Source organism: Adiantum capillus-veneris, chromosome 26, assembly GCF_014529385.1.
Source record: "Adiantum capillus-veneris isolate H3 chromosome 26, ASM1452938v2, whole genome shotgun sequence".
NCBI lineage: Eukaryota > Viridiplantae > Streptophyta > Polypodiopsida > Polypodiales > Pteridaceae > Adiantum > Adiantum capillus-veneris.
This window is the reverse complement of record NC_140956.1, coordinates 792,744-812,984: the sequence shown is the minus strand read 5'-3', so window position 1 is coordinate 812,984 and position 20,241 is coordinate 792,744. Positions and strand designations below refer to the sequence as shown.

Sequence of the window (20,241 nt, the reverse complement as noted above, 5' to 3'; positions counted from 1 at the left end):
TCTTCATGTTGTTACTGTGACCATGCAGGGTATCCATACAATTAGAGTTTGTAAATACTGAATCTTGTTGATGCAATATAATCGCCAATACCCTCATGCTAAGTCTTTAAGATTTAATAGTATGACATCCTTGCTACATCCTCAAGCACCAATAGTGACTGTAGAACTTCAAATAGAGAGATGTTTTCGCAGTCATGTGCCTAACCAATAGGGACTGTGGAACTTCAAATAGAGAGATGCTCTCATAGTCATGTGCGTCAGCAAAAGTGCACATAAGTATGAGCATGCATTTCATTTGCAATCTGAGATTGTGTGAATTTTCAAGGCTCCATGCCTTTGGGGGTGCACTTATCAGAAACCATCTAGATCATGTGTCATGTACTTACATATTGTGAGGCAAAAAAAGGGTCCCTTTTCCCTATTAAACTCAATTAAAAAACCCTTTTGTAAGTATAATAATTTAAAATAATATAAATTTTATCAATTATAATACCCCTCCTTTGAACACGTGGTACAAAAACATTTTGAAAGGTGCACCCTGGCTTATAGTAGGGTTAGTAAAGCCTAACTCTAAGAAGCTATGAAATAACTGCTAAAAGAAATAAAAAACAAAATTTTCGTGAATGGACCAAATGCACTGGTGGAAAGAGTAAGAACTTGCACGATGGCGAGTAGTCACAACTCCATTTAAAACTTCACAAAATCAGAACCTCTAGATGCACAATTGATACTGCAACTTCAATTTATCCATATTGAATTATAGGACATTTTATCCCTCAAAAGCAAAAAAAAAAAGAGATTACTATTCATAGACCAACATTCCTACCTATCAACAAACTTTTTAGAAACAATACACAAATGAAGTAAAGCAACCATCCTTTTTAGACAGTATAAATGTTGGCAAAGCCAACAAGGCCACTGAAAAGGACTACCTCTGCATCAGCTGCTCACTGAGCACAATCTCGAGTCCAAGCTTCCCTTCTCAACAAGGCTTCTTCTTCAGCAATCACAAGCGTACGCTCTCTCTTCTCCAATGCAAAAAGTTTAGCCCTTAAGAGAAAAAACAGAATAAAACTTACATCATCGAGTGAAGAATCGACCAACAATGACTCACAAGCTGTTGCAAGATGCCAACCGAAACTTAGCCTCGAGATTGTTGAGCTCAGAGCGAGTTTTATCAATGTCAAGAATGCGCTCATTCTCTTTTTGCTTCCACTCAGCATCAAGTGCTGCCAATCTCCTTGTCTCCTCATCTTTGAGACCTGCCCTCCACTTAGCCTCTTCGGCACGGCGCCCCCTCTCAAACTCCCATTCCAACTCGTATCTCCTGAGCTTCTCGCCTGCATGTGAAGAAGGAACTGCCCTATCTAAGTCTGCTACAAGATTTTGCACCAACTTCTCTCGGTTCCGTTTGAGGGGTCTTAATGCTTTTAACTTGCTTAACATTTTTGGAGCCCTGTCAGTTTTCTGAGCAAATGGGCTTCTCCTTCTCTTTTCACCAGACTCCTCCTCCTGAGACTCTGTTTGCACACCAACAACTTTGGATGGGAAATTATCATTAAAGGCCCGCTTCAATAGGAAAAATGGATCTTCTAAGCTAGGAAAAGGGGAGATGGCTCTCTCTTTTGAAGTTCCCTCAGTGGGCTTGTGGATCAACGTGTTAGCCGGGCCAAGATCTTCGGCTGAGAGTACTACTCGCAATGTTCCAACAATTACCTGATAACCAGTTTGAGAAAGGAGACAAACTTATAAACAAAGTGAAAAAGGTGTAGTTTTGATGTCCAGTTTATCAAGTATGCTTTGGTTCAAAGAAAACCTGAGCATCTTGCCCTGAACGATCAAAAGGGGAGTACACAGGAGCATAGCCGTCAAGCCAAGGTTCCTTCATCAGAGAGGCCATTGGGATTAAAGCAGTTCCAATCAAGCCGTCAGCTGCATATCTACAGAAAAAGTTATAAGATTGACTGCTTATTTTGATTCCGACTATCTTGAAAAATTGAGATTTCTGCAGAAAATTTCAGCATGTGTCTAATTGATGTTTCTTGATGCTCCTGCTGTTTTCAATTCAAGATACAGAGGTGCATTGAAAAACAGTACATGGAGTGAATGGTAATCGAGTGCTTACTTGTCACGATGGAAGACTTGTGCTTGTAGACAAAGATCTTGGGCAAGGGCAGCTGCAAGACTGCTTACAGAAGCAGGGAGCTCCAAAGACACAAAGCTGAAAGCAGTAGGGCATCATGAGCCAGATCAGCATATGCAAGTCTATACTAAAAACAAACTGTCAAAATCTTTTTGCATGCCCAACAAATGCAAAATATTCAACAATTTTTAGGCCATTTTTAGAACTGCATGTACCATCCAATGTCTCTAACACACGGTACACTCTCTAAACAACAATCATTCAACTCAAACATAATTTACAAAAAATTTTAGGATATGTTTTCCCCACGACACTGGGTACCTTACACCTCTCCCCAAAGCCAGCAATACTATAATCGGCAAACCATTGCGGCTAGGAATTGAGAGAGGAGGCCCCTCCATCAAAAAAGTGGCACATTCCTTGATCATAGATAGAAAGCTACAAAGGAAGCCTTTGCCCAAGGGCAAAATCTATTTGATACTTCTTCCTTTGATGCCTTGATAGGCCATAGCTCAACCCCTAATTAAACTGCGACGAGGAGAGCACCCCGATCACTCAGATAATAAATGCTCTAATTTCAAGACAAATGTAGACTCTCTCTCTCTCTCTCTCTCTCTCTCTCTCTCTCTCTCTCTCTCTCTCTCTCTCTCCATAGTATTTTATTTTGTCATTTTGTCAATTCTCTCATTTTGTCATCTTGTTACTCTGACTTTGTACCAGATCCACCACATTGTAACTTTCTGGTCTCATAGGTCACTTTGGCCTTTTGAAGACGTTAAAATAACATTTCATTTCATCTCTCTCTCTCTCTCTCTCTCTCTCTCTCTCTCTCTCTCTCTCTCTCTCTCTGCACGTATGCGTGCGTGTACACACACACACAGATCTAGGCGTAATACGACACTCTACAGACCATGTGTGGCGTCCACATACACAAGATGGAACTGCAGCTTACCCGTTGGAAAGAGTCACTTCCGAACCCTTCTGGGCCATAACAGGTGGGTGGGTACGGAGGGGAGCTGTGAGTTTGGCCGCATTTGCAGAGTTGGGAGTGGCCATGGCGAGCTTGACAATTTCAGGGGGCAGAACGACACGCACACAGGCGTTGATGGCCTTCATCGGTAGCCTCAGCCCGGCCTTGAAGCTCCGCACGTCCACGCTCAGTCTGAACATGCGCACATCTTCTCCTGCAGCTGCATCCATCGTCGGGGTGGCGAGCTAGAGAGAACCAAGAACTTTGAATAACAAAAGAGAGAGAGAGAGAGAGAGAGAGAACGGCATCCATACTTTCTACAGAGAGATTAAAGAATCGCTCCTGCCTCGTCACTCTACATCACGCGGGCATGATCAAATGGGATCAATGGTGAAGGAGGAAAAGGCTGGGCGTGTCAATCATGGACCGTCAGATCTGAGGTTGCCTCGAATTTACCAATTTGCTCCAAATTTATTAATCGGCCCACATTTACAGTATAACATCCTATATTTCAACGTACACATGAGGGCGTAGTGGTTAGTGCACATGGCTCGTGGTGGGGAGGTCGGGGGTTCAAGACATGGGATGCGAATCGACCCGAATTTTCAAGCCTGCTCGAATTTACTTTTCTCCCCGAATTTACCAAACGCTCCGAATTTTCCAATTGTGCATCTGACGGCCCACATCACCTCAGCCGTCAATCCCATTTAAGCATGTCCATGCGAGATAGTGTGGAGGCCTCAGGACTAAAGGGCACAGGGTCTTAAATTTTAAAATGAACACGATGGGATCCAGCCTCTAGGGCGGAGAACTAGACACGTGCGATGCGAGGTCGGCTCGGCCGTCCGAGTTTACCTTTTTTGTCCTAGTTTATTGTTGCCCCTATCCAAGTTTACTGTTGCCCCTATCCAAGTTTATTTATCATGCATGTTTCCCACCATGGGCACCATATGCACATGGGAGGGTTGGATAGGCCATGAGCCTCGCACGGCACTTGCCCGGGATCAAATTTTGTGAGTGGCCTCCATCGCCAAAATTTTTGAGCCCTCCAATGTCCTCAAGATTCGCACGCACAACCCCTCACCATTGATTCCACCGCTCCCCCTTCATTTACTACCCCGTGCCCTTTCGTGTCGAGGGTCACTCTATGGCACGGGATCCCCTTTAGAAGGAATCTAGGGCCCAAATTAGGAGGCATTGAGTGGCGTTGATCTCTGCCGCTCGATTGCAAGGATGAACTAGGCGTGAACTGGGTGTACTAGGGTGAACTAGGGGCTAAAAATGGCAGCCTGAGTTCAGTTCAAGAGGAATCGAGGGCCCAAATTAGGCAATGTCACATGGCTTTGATCTTTTCCATCCAATCGCTAGTGTAAAGTAGAGTGTACTAGAGGGTGAAATAGGCGTGGTTGAACTCGAGGCCTCATGGTTCCCACGTGAAAGCCTTACCACCACGCTATCGAGCACAAGTGTCTATGTGGGCACAACAAGTGTATAATACCTTACTTCATTGCATAGTTCTCCCTAGTTCACTCTTAGCTCACCCAGGCATTGGATGACAAGCCGCTCCATGTTGCCTAATATGGGCCCTAGATCCCCCCTGTTGATGGACCCCATGCCATATAGTGGTGAGGCCCCGCATACACATGACATTATGCTACCTTTTTCCTCTATGAATGTCACTATTTTTCATTTTCCAGCATAGTGTCATTCATATAATAAAGCCCATGAAACAAAGATGAAATATGCACTAGAGAAGGAGTTGTGTCTTTTGAGCCATTGCTTCCTACTTGTCTTTACTACACAACTAGAAACACAACTTTCCCAATTTCTAAACTGATGTGATCACTATGTTTCACATTCCACACCTCGTATTTCCTACTTCACACCATTAATAGATTTTTCATAAGGTATCGTGTCAACTCAACTAGTGAATTCTTCAATGAAAATGAGTTGGGGGCCCCCATTGGAAACTTTTCTCTTAAAAGAATTACAATGAAAGATTTTCTCCGAAAGTTTCTAAGGTTTTAGCACTGCATATGGAGTTGGCTTGTGCATAGTAGTAGGGGAGATGAGGGAGAGATAGACCGTAACGACGATGGAGGCCTAGGTCCTCATGGGAGAACTTTGGTGAGCCATCGACTCATCATGCTAATGGAGGACTACGATTTTCTACTCATGAGTTCATATCCTTGCCCCTGACCACCTAGACTGTTGCATCTTGGGTTGGAAAATCATTTGCACGAACCAAATTCCACAATACAAGTGGTTCTATCTAATCAACAACTACACAAGTGACCCATCCGAATTTTTCACAATCGTGTGTACATACTAGAGGGAAAACACTCATATAATTTCAAATAAAAATATAAGTTGAAACAAGGCACACAATGAGCCACAAAGGCCTCTCCCTCAAAACTTCTCTTTGTTTATGGTAGAATTGTCTATACTCTCATGGGCAATACAATGTACACAATCGTGTATACATACTAGACGGAAAACACTCATATAATTTCAAAGAAAAATCTAAAATGAAACAAGGCACACAATGAGTCGGAAAGGCCTCTCCCTCGAAACTTCTCTTTGTTTATGGTAGAATTGTACATACTATCATGGGCAATCCAATGCCAAACTTCCATACAGATGCATGTGAACAATTCAACATTGCAAACAAGTGAATCTCAATGTTGATTTTCCAAGCATCTTTTTCCTTCTATCCATGCTCTCAACTGCCCACATTCTTTTCCATCAGCTTGCAATTTTCTTCCAAACACGAAAGCCACAATCCTTACAATGCAAATCCTTCGTGATGGTAGTCTTCAATTGCAGTGCAACTATTCACGATCAAACTCTTCCATTGCCAACGTGGGTTGAGTAGGGAGAGTCCACATGATCTCCATCGAAGAGAGATGGCAAAAATTGCAAGAAAAGTGCATAAAAACAAAGAATTCAACAATGTAATGGATTGCTTTGGTGAAAAATTATATATATATATTTATTTATTTATTTATATATATATATGAAAAAGTGGTGTAGGATGATGAAGAGAGGCTCTCCCAAGGTAGGTATGGCCATGGAAAGCTTCAAAGTGCAAAAAACACTAATAGAATTGAGTTTTCTATTGGAAATAGGTTGCAGGGAAACACACACATCTTGGAGAAGATGAAGAAGCTCAAGGCACACAACAGAGAGTAGTATTGCTTAGTGCACAATGGAACGATAAGTTAGCTCTGACACCTAGTGTAAAGGGAAGTGCCATGCTTGAAGGACATGATCAATCCACAAAGGGGAGTAAGCCGAAAGCTTTGCGGAAAGCTTCAAACTTCTCATGAGGCAATGCCTTTGTGAAAATATCTACAATGTTATCATGTGTCGGCACATAAGCCAAGGCGATCTCTCTTGTTGAGAATCTCTCTCTGACATAGTGGTAATGCACCTCGATGTGCTTTGTGCGAGCATGAAAAATTGGGTTCCTCGCAACTACCAATGCATTCTGACAATCGGTGTAGATGATGTTGGCAATGTCGTGTCCAACACCCAAATCATCCATAAGGCGTTTAAGTCATACACACTCAATCGTAGCTATGAAGACTACCATGTACTCAGCCTCACAGCTAGAAGTGGCCATAGGTTGCTTCTTTCTCAACCATGGTATGCGTGAACTATCGAGCATGAAACAAAAACCACTTGTGGATACTCGCGTGTCATAACGACCAGCCTAATTAGAGTCTGAAAAAGCATGTAAATTTGGCGACAATGATCCCCCTTGGGATAAAACAACCCAATATGTAAAGTGCCACTCAAGTAGCGAAAGATCATCTTGACAGCCTTCCAATGCTTATACCTTGGGCTATGCATAAATCTGCTGACCTGTGAGACTGCAAATTGAATATCAAGCCTTGTATTGCATACATAAATTGTTGGGGTATAGGCGTCTGTGCCTTGCCCGGCCGCCCAGAGTCTGGGCGCCCACTGACTTGTATACCTTATACATAGCATAAGTGTATAGGGGGCTGCTCACTCTTTTGAGTCTCCCCACCCACATCGTGTGTGTGTCTCCTTCTCTCTCTCACACTCTCCGTCTGTGGTGCTCCCCGATCCCCTTCAATTGGTATCAGAGCTATGGTGACCGCGGAGAGCACGACGGCTTTGAGAGCTTCGAGGCAATAGCTCGCTCGCTCTCGACGGTGGAGTTCGGTCGCGGAGTTTCACGGAGAGAGATTTTAGCTTGAGGAGCATTGTCTTTGGAGCTTAGGAGCTTGGTGTGGTCAAGCTTGGTCGAGGAGGCGGTTGCGGCTTCCTTGGTGAGAGGAGCTTTTGAGCTCAGTGGAGCTCGTTAGAGAAGTGCTCGGCGGAGGAGAGCTTGACATTCGAGTGCTTGGATGCTGTTGTGGTAGAGCTCTTGTGTTGGAGCTTGCATTGAGAGGACATTGCATCACGCAGAGTGGAGCGGGAGCAGGTTCAAGACTGTGTGCAGCTCGTTTTTGCCATTTTCGGGCTCTAAAACGCAGTTTTTTGCGTAGCTCCGTCATACAGAGTCAGATCTACATGATCCAGGAGTTTAGGTCAGGGTTTTGGCACGCTCCGGACGCGATGGTGATGTCTATTTGCTGAAATTATGCTTTGAATTACAGCAGGTACAGCAGCAAGTTTATTTGTGCACTCTCGGGTCCCAAAAACACTGTTTTTGGCATAGCTTTCACACCCGGACTCGGATACATATGATCCAGGAGTCTACCTTGGGGTTTTAGCACGCTCCGGACGCGCTCGTCATATCAGAATTTTAAAATTCTGAACGCTGAATTTTCTGCTGCAGCAGTTGTTTATTGTGTGTCGAGGATTCCACACATGGTTTGCTCTCAGATGTGAGAGTGATATTTGCTGCAAGTTTCCTCACAGGTGGGAGGATACGATGTATGCCTTATGTGGTTTGATGCTCAGGGAGACTAATGTGATTGCATTTTGAGCTCGGCAATGTATGCTTCGAGCATGTTTTTTTGGCAGTCACAGGTAGAGCAGATATTTGTGTACTAGATTTGCAGGTGTTTGCAATGATGTATGCAAAGTGTGGAGATTGGTGCATGCATTTGGAGTGCGGTTTGATGTGCTTTGGTTGCTCATGATTTTGAGCATGCAGTCAGTTTGGTTACTGGTTTTGTGGCCGTTTTACTGACGAAACTCTGGTGAAATTTTCCGAGGAGTTTTATGCGTATCATTTGTGCGATCTAGGTAGAGATTGCGGGTTGCACTCAGCATTTGCGTGCGGTGTTCTCTGCAGGTGGGAGATTTGTGCGTGTGTATGCATCGATACCGCACATTGTGGGCTTGGTGATTAGCTCACAGATTGCAGTGTGATACTAGAGCAGGCGAGGCTTGTATTGACATTGCGGGAGCTCTATTTTGGAGTGTGTCTCACAGGTTTTACATTGTGTTTCTGGCCATATTGGTAGACAGTTTTCAGGTGTTGTTGGTGAGGTGGTTTTGCTTTCTAGTTTGCTACATTGTGCTCATGGCAGAGACAGGTGATCGATCAGATTGTGACCTCTCACAGATGCGCGTGTTTGATGGGTCAGACTTTGCGGCATGGAGAGAGTGTATGCTTGATGCATTGACACAGCGAGGGTTGCATCGACCATTGAGTGGTGATGTAGGTAGACCTTCAAACATGTCCGACGATCAGTGGCAGGAGCTAGAGGAGATGGCACTATCTACGCTCTCTTTACACCTTGCGGAATCTGTATATGCTCTTGTTATGTATGAGACTACTTCGAGAGCACTTTGGCGCAGATTACATGATATGTATGATAGATTTGAGTCATCACGGACTCGTGTGAGACATGTACATTCACGAGTACGCCGACATGTGACATGTTGGCATTGTGGACATAAAGGGCACATTAGGCGTCGATGTTTCAGGCGTTTGAGACAACGGGGGCGACAGATGCGTGATGCAGATTTGGGCATGACAGATGCTAGTGAGATCAGTACGGTGGTTACTGAGTATGCTTGTGACGGCGATGTCACATTTACATCTAGCTTGTCTTCAGACGATCTTATGTCTACGGATTGCATATCGGATTGCACATTGTCTTCACATTGGTTACTAGATTCAGATGCTACTTTCCATGTCACGTCGCATCGTGAGTGGTTTAGCACGTTTTCTAGTGGGAGACTTGGTTGTGTGCACATGGCTGATGGTGCTATGTATGACATTGAGGGTACAGGAGATGTATGTTTGTCCTTGCCCAGTGGTATGAGATTTACCCTGCGTCATGTGCGTTATGTGCCAGATCTGAGACGGGATTTGATCTTAGTCAGACAGTTACGGGATAGTGGATGTCAGATTTCGCTACGAGAGCGAGATTTTGTGATGCATTTGGGTTCGCTAGTGATTGCGAGAGGTGCCAGGAGTGGTACAGGTTACCCATTGCATGTGGATCACGCGAGAGACGGTGTTGTCTCTGTGATCATACAGCCAGGTAGACAGCGAGAGAGCAGGCGAGTCTCTTTTGCTTGTGGGTTGCAGGATACTTTGCATGGAGTGCAGAGTAGTGATCTCGTTGTGCACACAGTTGGGGCACAACTTGAGCAGTCACACAGAGAGGTGACAGAGTCAGACATGCATGCTTTGCTAGTGACTGAGCAAAGCAGAGAGTCAGTTGTGCGAGATACTTCTATGCAGGATAGACAGGTAGAGCGGTCTTGCTCTAGTGAGTCACGACAGGAGTACGTTGTGCAAGAGTCTATGCATATGGAGTTAGAGCATGAGAGCTCTAGTGAGTCACAACAGATTGAGTGGTCATGTTTGCAGTGGATGATTGCAGAGGAGGCTGAGATGTCAGTGATTATGCAGTCATTCCTTTCTATGCTCGACAGTGAGCATGGGGATATAGTTGTGCAGGATATGTCTTCCAGCAGACACCTAGAGCAGCTGGTTTGCTCTGAGGTTGCACAACAGGTTGATGCGTCTTTTGCGGACAGTCAGGAGATGCATGTGGCTGACATGCCTTGTCAGTCAGAGATGCCTATTGCCAGGGATATATATGTTGATGCATGCTCCGTAGAGCTAGCAGGGCCCGCTAGCATTGCATCGGCATTCGGTGGTCTCATGTATGAGATGCTGATCTTGAGACCGGATATCGCAGCTGCAGTGGGAGCATTTGCAGTTGGGGTTGTCAGTCGTTTGTTGACTGATGATGGCATAGTGCACGAGGGAGATATGCAGGTATTGCGTACATACTTGCAGTACGTGTGCGGTACGTCTGGTGGTGTATGGACTTACACGGGAGCAGGACAGCCGGATGCACACGATCACAGCCAGCCAGTGGGCATTGGTTGAGAGCGGTTTTCTCTCACCTTTTGTAGTCTTTAGACTAGGTTCCCTTGCTTAAAGGCACAGTCGCCTTTAAGTGGGAGGTTGTTGGGGTATAGGCGTCTGTGCCTTGCCCGGCCGCCCAGAGTCTGGGCGCCCACTGACTTGTATACCTTATACATAGCATAAGTGTATAGGGGGCTGCTCACTCTTTTGAGTCTCCCCACCCACATCGTGATTGTGTCTCCTTCTCTCTCTCACACTCTCCGTCTGTGGTGCTCCCCGATCCCCTTCATAAATAAGGCATCCAACATCAGTTTGATAAAGATTGACATCGGAAAGATCGCCAACATCACGAAGACTCAATTTTAAACCTGTTTCTATGGGATTAGCAATAGGTTTGCAGTCCTCAAGTTCAAACTTACATAACAATGTCTCTATGTAACTTGTTTGACACAAGGAAATGTCGCTATCACACTGCTTAAACTATATGCCCAGGTAATGATGCAACAACCCCAAATCTTTCATCTTGAAAGTAGCATCCAAATCAGCCTTAAATTTAGCAATATGTGTCTCATTTGGTTCAGTGATCATCAAATCATCAACAGAAAGAACGATGATGAGAAGTACATCACCCTCACGTTGTGTTTTCTATTGGACTGTTACGAAAGACTCGTTTAACCAAATGAGTGTTAGCTTTTTCATACCAAGCATGAGGAGACCACTCCAATCCATACAAAGCTTTCTTACATTTGCACACTTTATCTTCCTGTCCTTTCTTGAAAAAATTAAGAGATTGCGTTACATAAACTTCCTCAAATATATCACCATTCAAGAAAGCAGTAACAATATCTAATCGATGTAAATCCCATCCAAAACGAGCTGCCAATGCACATAAAAAAGGCACAGTAGTCATATGACAAAGGGAGAAAAATTCTCTTCATAATCTATGCCTTTCTTCTATGCATAACCTTTTGCAACAAGTTGAGCCTTATAGCGAGCCTTATAGCGATCATTGATCAATCTCACCATCCGTCTTACGTTTCAACTTGTAAATTCACTTCATACCAATGGCCTTTTTTCCAAAAGGAAAATCACATAAAGTCCATGTGTCATTTTCTATAAGTGCATCATATTTTGATTACATGGCAGCCATCTAATTTCAAAATTATGTGCTTCATCGAAAGACAGAGGTTCCTCTACATCACATAAGCTAGAAACAACAAAAACATAACTATCTGATGCATAAGATTCATGGAGAGAAATTGAACGAGTACGACTAAACAAAGGTGCATCCAATTTACTATTACACAAAATATGCACCGGCCATTTTGGCATACCTCTACCTTGCTCATTCTCAACTCTTTCCACATCAAGTACATCTACATAAGTAATAGGTTGTTCCATAGTGTTAACTGTGGTAATACACATGCAATAAAACACATAGAGAATGGAACATACGCAGACTGAGAGAAGACAAAACAAGATCCTTCTTCTTCATTGATTATGCGGAACAAGATTACAACGGGTTTATCTAGGAAAAATGAACAACATAACTTCCGAGATCGCGTGAGACTCCCAAGACAGTCACACGGATATTAAGGTCAAAACAGACTTTAGACTTTAAACCTTATAAGTAAGGGTTGAAATAAGTAATGGTTGAATATACCTTTTACATAGGCAGTGCCCGATGGCATGAAATTCTTCTAAAATTTGGTCTGACTCCCAAACAATCACTTGATCCGAAATCAAAGAACTGTGTTGGGAGGACTGCACCCCTGCGAATTTGTATTAGTGTGACCAAAGCATTTGTGCTATCGGATAGCCACCCATGACTGGAGTACTCTCCCCTGTCTTCACCACTACAGACTCAGTCTTCTTCTCTACAAGTACCATTGGACTGCCCACTTCCATTCTCTCTTTCACTACCTTAGTGGTTAAAACCACTATTTGTTCTACCAACATTGCACGTTTTGCCTCCATAGTCACCACATGTTCCTTCAAAAAAAAATTATGGACATGCAACTCCTTTGCTTCCAGCATCAACTCCTTGTCCTCTGCTTTGACAAACAACTTCTCCAGATCTTTAATTGGTTTTTGCATCCAATCGCCAAGCGTCTTTTTCACATCACCAACAACTCTTCTAATCCGTCATGCAATCGGTGCTTCAGTTCTTCTACCTCATTTGTAGTTGGGACTACTCCTTGCATCTCTATATTGTCCTCCAATACTTTCTTCTCTAGAGAACTTAAAACGTGTATCCGCTCCTACAGCATCGTATTTTTTTCTTGCACTTTTCAAATTCGTTCTGCAACTCATTCATCCGCACCATCACATCAGCCTCAAATGCATCAGTCTATGCCTCGAATTCATCCAAGGTTACGTGAAATTCTAATAATTGCTCAACCTTGGACACCTTAATATACCTAATCTCCCCTTCCAATTTTGTAACATGCTTCTGCAATTCCCTATAATGTTGATCCACCACTTGAAGGGCTTCCAATGTCTCTGAGTTTTATCCAGCTCTATCTTTAGCAGCCTCTAGGTCCTCCTTTTGTTTCAAAATAAAATTTTGAATGGACTAAGCACACCCCATTGCAACTTCCACATCTGTTATGACCCACATCAACGTATAAATTCCGCTCTTAGGGACATACAATTCTTGCACATGACCTTCAACAACCTCAAGTTGCTTCTTCTTCTTGAAAAACTTAATTTTCTTCCCCAGCTTCTTTCCCTTAGCATTCTCTACATCCTGAATGGGAGATTCCATTTTTTGTGGAATATCCTCTATCTCAGTAATTTGTACCTTGCTTGGCTATTTTTTTGCCTAGTTAAGTCTCCTTTTCTTCTCAGTGGCATGCTCCACTATGCTGTTCTGCACCTTTTCAAAAGTTCCTGAAACAAAAGCATACAAACCTGCTAAATAAGGAGTTAGCCAGTCCAAGTGTATATTCCGGAGCTTATCCATCTAATCATCCACATGTAATCTTTGAAAAACCCAAGTGGCCCAATCCACTCACACATTTCTCTCTACTATGAACAATGGTTGAAAAGCATCCTTGCTCATGTATGTATTCTTCGCCATCAGGAACACTCGGTGAGATACCACTTAATGTGCCTCCTTCACAAGAAATCTAAATGTTGCACCATATATTAATTCTTTGACCATGTGTGTGCCCCAAAATCTGTGTGCATGACATGATTTGTCACCTTCATCATCGGGGAATCTTGCACCAAAGGCAAGCCAAATACATTGGACTCTACCTCCAGGCGTTATCTTCACACCTTCTAATGTATCTCCTTCTCCTCGCTGCAACAAAACCAAAATATCTGCTACATTCTCTGGTGCCCCCCAAGCTTTACATGGTTTAGTTTCAAACTCCCATAAGACAATACGCTTTAGCCACGTAGTCATACTAGGGTTGGTCGTATCAATTTGCGACTCCAACAGGCTACCCTACGCTTCAACACCCCCTTCATCTACGTCTATGACTACTACCGTTGTAGATGCCGCTACAATTCACATCTTCACCATAGCTTCCTCCTTTGCCTTGCGTGGTGTCATCATGGGGGAAGACGTACCTACTGGAGAAGTCTCACCTACTGCAGCAACCTCAGATTCTAACATTGCAAGTTGTGCTCTTAGCTTATTTAGCCTCTCTAGTGCTGACGACTGCATGGTACCTTCGTGAGAATAACGCATGCAGACACAAGAGGGTACTGGGTGAAATGACTTAATCCCATGCAAAATATCCCCGTATGATACTTATAATGATGTGCCCTCGCTTTGAGGCTAATCAAATGACTTGACACCCCCAAATTTGAATTAGCTCACAATTTAAGAAAATTTCTTGCCAATGGTATATCCGCTTCCGCCGAATTTAACTCATCCTGCAAAAACCCCTCCTTGGGTATGGTGCATGTAAACAACTTGATCCGGAATCCATTTACTGGCTTCAATAAATCCGTCCCAAAATAATCTCTCAATTTGAATGTGCGCCTTGCCCCAAATCCACAATGATCCGATACGGTCCAATGTACCATAATTTGAGCTTGCCAAGATGTGGCCCCAACTTTGAGGGTTATATACCATAACCCAGTCATCCATTTTAAGCACTTTGAACTTCACATGTCTATTCACCCAAGCTTGTTGACATTTTTGCATGACTTCCACTATGTAAGAGCTGATAACTCAATCCTCCTCCAAGTTTAGTAACTGATCTCTTCAATGCTCCAAGGACTCTTCTGGACTCATCTGATGCTCTGCTGCTATCCTCAAACTCAAAACAAGATACTCCATGGACACTACCGCCTCTAGACCATACACTAGCCTAAAAGGAGTCATCCATGTTGCAACCAAAGTTGCATTGTACGTTATATGGTGTACGTATAATACGCTTTAAACGTACGTATTATGACACCTATTGTTATTCGACCGTATTATATGGTGCCACATCACCAAAACCACTATATCGTATCATTTATTGGAATTTCGATCAAATAACATTTTGATCGAAATAAAGTTCCTTATATATCGTGAAAACGGACTGTTTTCCTCATTCAATTGAGCTCTCTTCCCCTTTTCTCATCTATAGGTGAGCCTCAACAACAAGAAAAATATTGAAAAATGAGTTTAAATTAGTGATAGAATTTTTAATAGAAATTTAGAGCTTTGGACAAAATGTTTTTTTCTAGGCTTTGAAGTTTTGAGTTTAGTCTTTATCTGCTCTGTGTGAAGTATATCTTACACTGAGAGGTAAATTAAGTAAGGTAGTTAATGATTACTTGCATTGTGTAGAGGAAACTCACACTTGGAAGTGATTCAATAAAGTTAAAGTTAGTAGTTATTTGCTTTGTGTTGAACTATGTTCACACTTAGAAGTAACTTAAGTTAGATAGCTAAAGTTAGGAGTTACTTGTTGTGTGTTGAACTATGTTCACACTTGGAAGTAACTCGGGTTAGATTTATCTAATGATTGTCTGTCATGTGTAGAGTAGTACTCACACTACAGATAATCTAGGTAGATTAAATAATAATCTCTCTCTTTGTGTAGAGGTATTCTCACACCTAGAAGAGAATTATAGAAGTAGTGAATTTTGATTGCTTGCCATGTGTAGAATTACACTCACACTTGGAGGTAATTTAGATAGGTTTTTTAAAAATATCTTATTATGTGTAGAGTTTAGTCACACTTGGAAGTTATTGAGATAGATTAAGCGATTTATTTATCATGATTCAAGTGTAAAGTGAGAGCTCACACTTGAAAAAAAATCTATTTTTGGTATTTATTAATTGAAGAGGTTGAAAACATGACAAATAAAGTAATGTAAATGGTATTAGAGTTTGATTTTAGATGTGTATTTAGTAATTAGTTATGTTTGAGTTTGTAGATCTTAAGAAGATGGTGAAAGGATATGAGTGGAACTATGTACATGAATTGGTCAGTGGGAAAGACTACATCAAAGTTGAAGTGTAAGACCTACGGCCATAATTTTAGCAGAAATGCTCACAGGATAAAGGAACATGTGTTCAAAATTCCTCGAAACATTTTAGCTTGCAAATACCCCCCCAAAAGGTATTGAAGAAAAAATTCCCGAGTGGCCGCTCAGGGCAAAGAGAGCACATCTTGTGGGCAAAAAAAAGGGAGGTCCCAAAAATATGGCTCCATCTATGGCTAGGGACATCGAGATGACACTTGAGAATGATCAAAACCCTCCCTCGATCCCTGCTTCAGTTCAAGGAGGGTGTCATTCATCCTTTGCTGGGGATTGTGCTCTAATCCTACCGGAAGCTCTACTAACATAAGCCGAAGTGAAGCATGGACTGAAGGAGAACCTGCACCAAGTGGTCCTACTTTGCATCAGGCATTTGATAAACAATGGCTGCTTGAAGTCCATCTTAAGTGGACGCAAGCATTTTTTGCATGTGGGATTCCTTTTAATGTCATTCAAAATCCTCTCTTCAAAGATGCTTTAATGAGCATGGCGAAGAAGGGTTTTGTGGTACCTGATTATAATAAGATGCGTACAAAATACTTAGATAAAGTAAAAACTACATCAAAAAATATTTTAAAGCGCACAACTCTTGATTATGTACCACAGTATGGATGCACAATTGCTTTAGATGGTTGGACAAATTTTCAAAAGAAACCATTGATTATTGTGATGTTGATTTGTCCAAGATGTTCCATCTTTCTTGAGGCGATTGATACATCCTTGAAAGCGACAACTAGTGGATATTTTGCTGGTGTATATGAGCGTTTGATTAGAAGAGCAGGAGGACCTAAAAGTGTGATAGCCATTGTCACAGATAATGCATCTAACTACAAAGCAGATGGAAAAGCAATTGAGACAAAGAATCTAGAGATAACATGGGTTCCATGTGTAAGAGTCAGAGAGGGTGCATCCAGTGATTACTCAAAGGGAGGCAAACTGTCTATGTTGAACCCATGCGCATGAAACCATGATGTCATCTCCCCATACCAGCATGCTGTATCTCCCTGCATGGCTAACTGTCGAGAGGACTCAAGTGCAAGGCGAGCATATCTGTCTCTAGGAAGTTCCCACATGCGGTGTATGAAGGAGACAGATCTGGTGAGCGCCTCAACCACTAGTGGGGGGGCAGCTAGCTCTGCTCAGAAAATAGCACATGGTACAGAAGCCTTAGCTCTAATGAGCCGCGAGATCATAGAGACCAGAGGCTTCTCCATGTCCCCCCATCCATCGGTGCGGCCTGTCCTCCCGTGATGATCCAATGAAGGTCCCCAAATCTCAGCCCCATAAAGAAATCCAGAAGCCACCAATGTGTCAAAGATCCAGAGCTTCTTCCGAGGCTCCTAGTGAAACTGAACCTGTGAACACATCCTTTCCAATCTACCCAATGCTGCATGGCTCTAGTCAATCTAGACTCTGCTGCCCTCCTCAATGAAAATGCTGGCCCACTAAAAACCACTCTAAGGTAAGTGTAAGCACATGTATACTCCACTGTCTCCTAGCCGTATGTGAATGCGGGCGCTGAGCTCCTGATCCACTGTGGGGTGGTATTAAATACCATGACCTTGGTTTTACCAAGGTTGACGGACAGACCACTTTCCTGGGCAAACCTATGCAAAGCATTCAAGTGATGTTTCATCCCCTCTGGAGAGTCGGAGATCAACACAATATCATCAGCATATAACAATAGTGGAATCCATGTCCCTGCTAGTTGTGCACCTCTATCACCATCTCTCTCAATGTAGTCAGAAACCTCATCCACATACATACCAAATAGAGTACAAGAGAGAGGGCAACCCTGCTTCACACCAATAGTTGAGTGAACAAGTGTGGATACATGCCCCACTACTGACCTGTATAATGCCGTGACCCCCCAAATGAGCTCTGTGGGTACTCCCATCTGCGCATCCATATAGCTTTGGGTACTGTGTCAAATGCTTTGCGGAAATCCACAAAGCTACAATAGATCCATCTCCCATGTGATCTGCCCTCCTCAATGATGGCTCTGAGTGTCAGGATATGGTCAAGAGTAGAAAAACCCCTCCTGAACCCTGCCTGCCCGCCGGCTGCGCGTTATCCCCTCCCTCTCTGCCCATCTACTCAACTGCTGCTCAAGAATAGATGCGTACTACCGTGCCAATGTGTGTCCAATCATGATAGTGCAACAATTCCCAGGCTCCATAGGGTCTCCCGACTTGAAGATAGGTACAATAGTAGATAGGCTCCAAGTATCAAGCAAGCCCTCACACATGGCACAGTTAAACATAACTGCTAGAAGCTCTGCTAGTAAATCTTTGGCATGCGTGAAATGCTAAGCCACTCAGCCATCATGATCATATGCTCTCCCAGTCCTCATCCTGTCAATGGCCTTCCTCACCATCTCAGCGGTGAAAAAACCACATGTGTGGGCATGGATCGGGGGGGTCGCGAAGGGGGGACTGCTCAAGAACTGTGTACAGAGATGATGCGTACTGGCCCCAGGCCTCTATAGAAGTGATGGCGGGGGGGGGGGAGTGCTCATGAAAGAGCCGCCATGCCTCACGTGAGTCGTGACTCAAGAATAGCTGGTATAGATCCTGCTCTAGGCGAGCCAAATATGCCTAAACATCCCCTCTGGAGAGTCGGAGATCAACACAATATCATCAGCATATAACAATAGTGGAATCCATGTCCCTGCTAGTTGTGCACCTCTATCACCATCTCTCTCAATGTAGTCAGAAACCTCATCCACATACATACCAAATAGAGTACAAGAGAGAGGGCAACCCTGCTTCACACCAATAGTTGAGTGAACAAGTGTGGATAGACCCTCTGAGGTGCATACATGCCCCACTACTGACCTGTATAATGCCGTGACCCCCCAAATGAGCTCTGTGGGTACTCCCATCTGCGCATCAATATAGCTTTGGGTACTGTGTCAAATGCTTTGCGAAAATCCACAAAGCTACAATAGATCCATCTCCCATGTGATCTGCCCTCCTCAATGATGGCTCTGAGTGTCAGGATATGGTCAAGAGTAGAAAAACCCCTCCTGAACCCTGCCTGCCCGCCGGCTGCGCGTTATCCCCTCCCTCTCTGCCCATCTACTCAACTGCTGCTCAAGAATAGATGCGTACTACCGTGCCAATGTGTGTCCAATCATGATAGTGCAACAATTCCCAGGCTCCATAGGGTCTCCCGACTTGAAGATCGGTACAATAGTAGATAGGCTCCAAGTATCAAGCAAGCCCTCACACATGGCACAGTTAAACATAACTGCTAGAAGCTCTGCTAGTAAATCTTTGGCATGCGTGAAATGCTAAGCCACTCAGCCATCATGATCATATGCTCTCCCAGTCCTCATCCTGTCAATGGCCTTCCTCACCATCTCAGCGGTGAAAAAACCACATGTGTGGGCATGGATCGGGGGGGTCGCGAAGGGGGGACTGCCCAAGAACTGTGTACAGAGATGATGCGTACTGGCCCCAGGCCTCTATAGAAGTGATGGCGGGGGGGGGGGGGGAGTGCTCATGAAAGAGCCGCCATGCCTCACGTGAGTCGTGACTCAAGAATAGCTGGTATAGATCCTGCTCTAGGCGAGCCAAATATGGATGCACAATTGCTTTAGATGGTTGGACAAATTTTCAAAAGAAACCATTGATTATTGTGATGTTGATTTGTCCAAGAGGTTCCATCTTTCTTGAGGCGATTGATACATCCTTGAAAGCGACAACTAGTGGATATTTTGCTGGTGTATATGAGCGTTTGATTAGAAGAGCAGGAGGACCTAAAAGTGTGATAGCCATTGTCACAGATAATGCATCTAACTACAAAGCAGATGGAAAAGCAATTGAGACAAAGAATCTAGAGATAACATGGGTTCCATGTGTAAGAGTCAGAGAGGGTGCATCCAGTGATTACTCAAAGGGAGGCAAACTGTCTATGTTGAACCCATGCGCATGAAACCATGATGTCATCTCCCCATACCAGCATGCTGTATCTCCCTGCATGGCTAACTGTCGAGAGGACTCAAGTGCAAGGCGAGCATATCTGTCTCTAGGAAGTTCCCACATGCGGTGTATGAAGGAGACAGATCTGGTGAGCGCCTCAACCACTAGTGGGGGGGCAGCTAGCTCTGCTCAGAAAATAGCACATGGTACAGAAGCCTTAGCTCTAATGAGCCGCGAGATCATAGAGACCAGAGGCTTCTCCATGTCCGCCCATCCATCGGTGCGGCCTGTCCTCCCGTGATGATCCAATGAAGGTCCCCAAATCTCAGCCCCATAAAGAAATCCAGAAGCCACCAATGTGTCAAAGATCCAGAGCTTCTTCCGAGGCTCCTAG

The 20,241-nt window shown here is 43.7% G+C and overlaps 1 protein-coding gene across 1 annotated transcript; it reads right to left on the bottom strand.

Annotated features, from left to right (window-relative positions):
* Positions 1 to 739: 739 nt before the first annotated feature.
* Positions 740 to 3,481, bottom strand: LOC147422870 (uncharacterized). The gene is made up of 5 exons (XM_086501312.1): positions 3,096 to 3,481; positions 2,126 to 2,221; positions 1,817 to 1,940; positions 1,136 to 1,716; positions 740 to 1,050 (listed from the first exon to the last, which is right to left on the bottom strand). The coding sequence occupies exons 1-5, from the start codon at positions 3,341 to 3,343 to the stop codon at positions 948 to 950; spliced, it is 1,152 nt and encodes a 383-aa protein (XP_086357438.1). The 5' UTR covers positions 3,344 to 3,481; the 3' UTR covers positions 740 to 947.
* Positions 3,482 to 20,241: the final 16,760 nt, after the last annotated feature.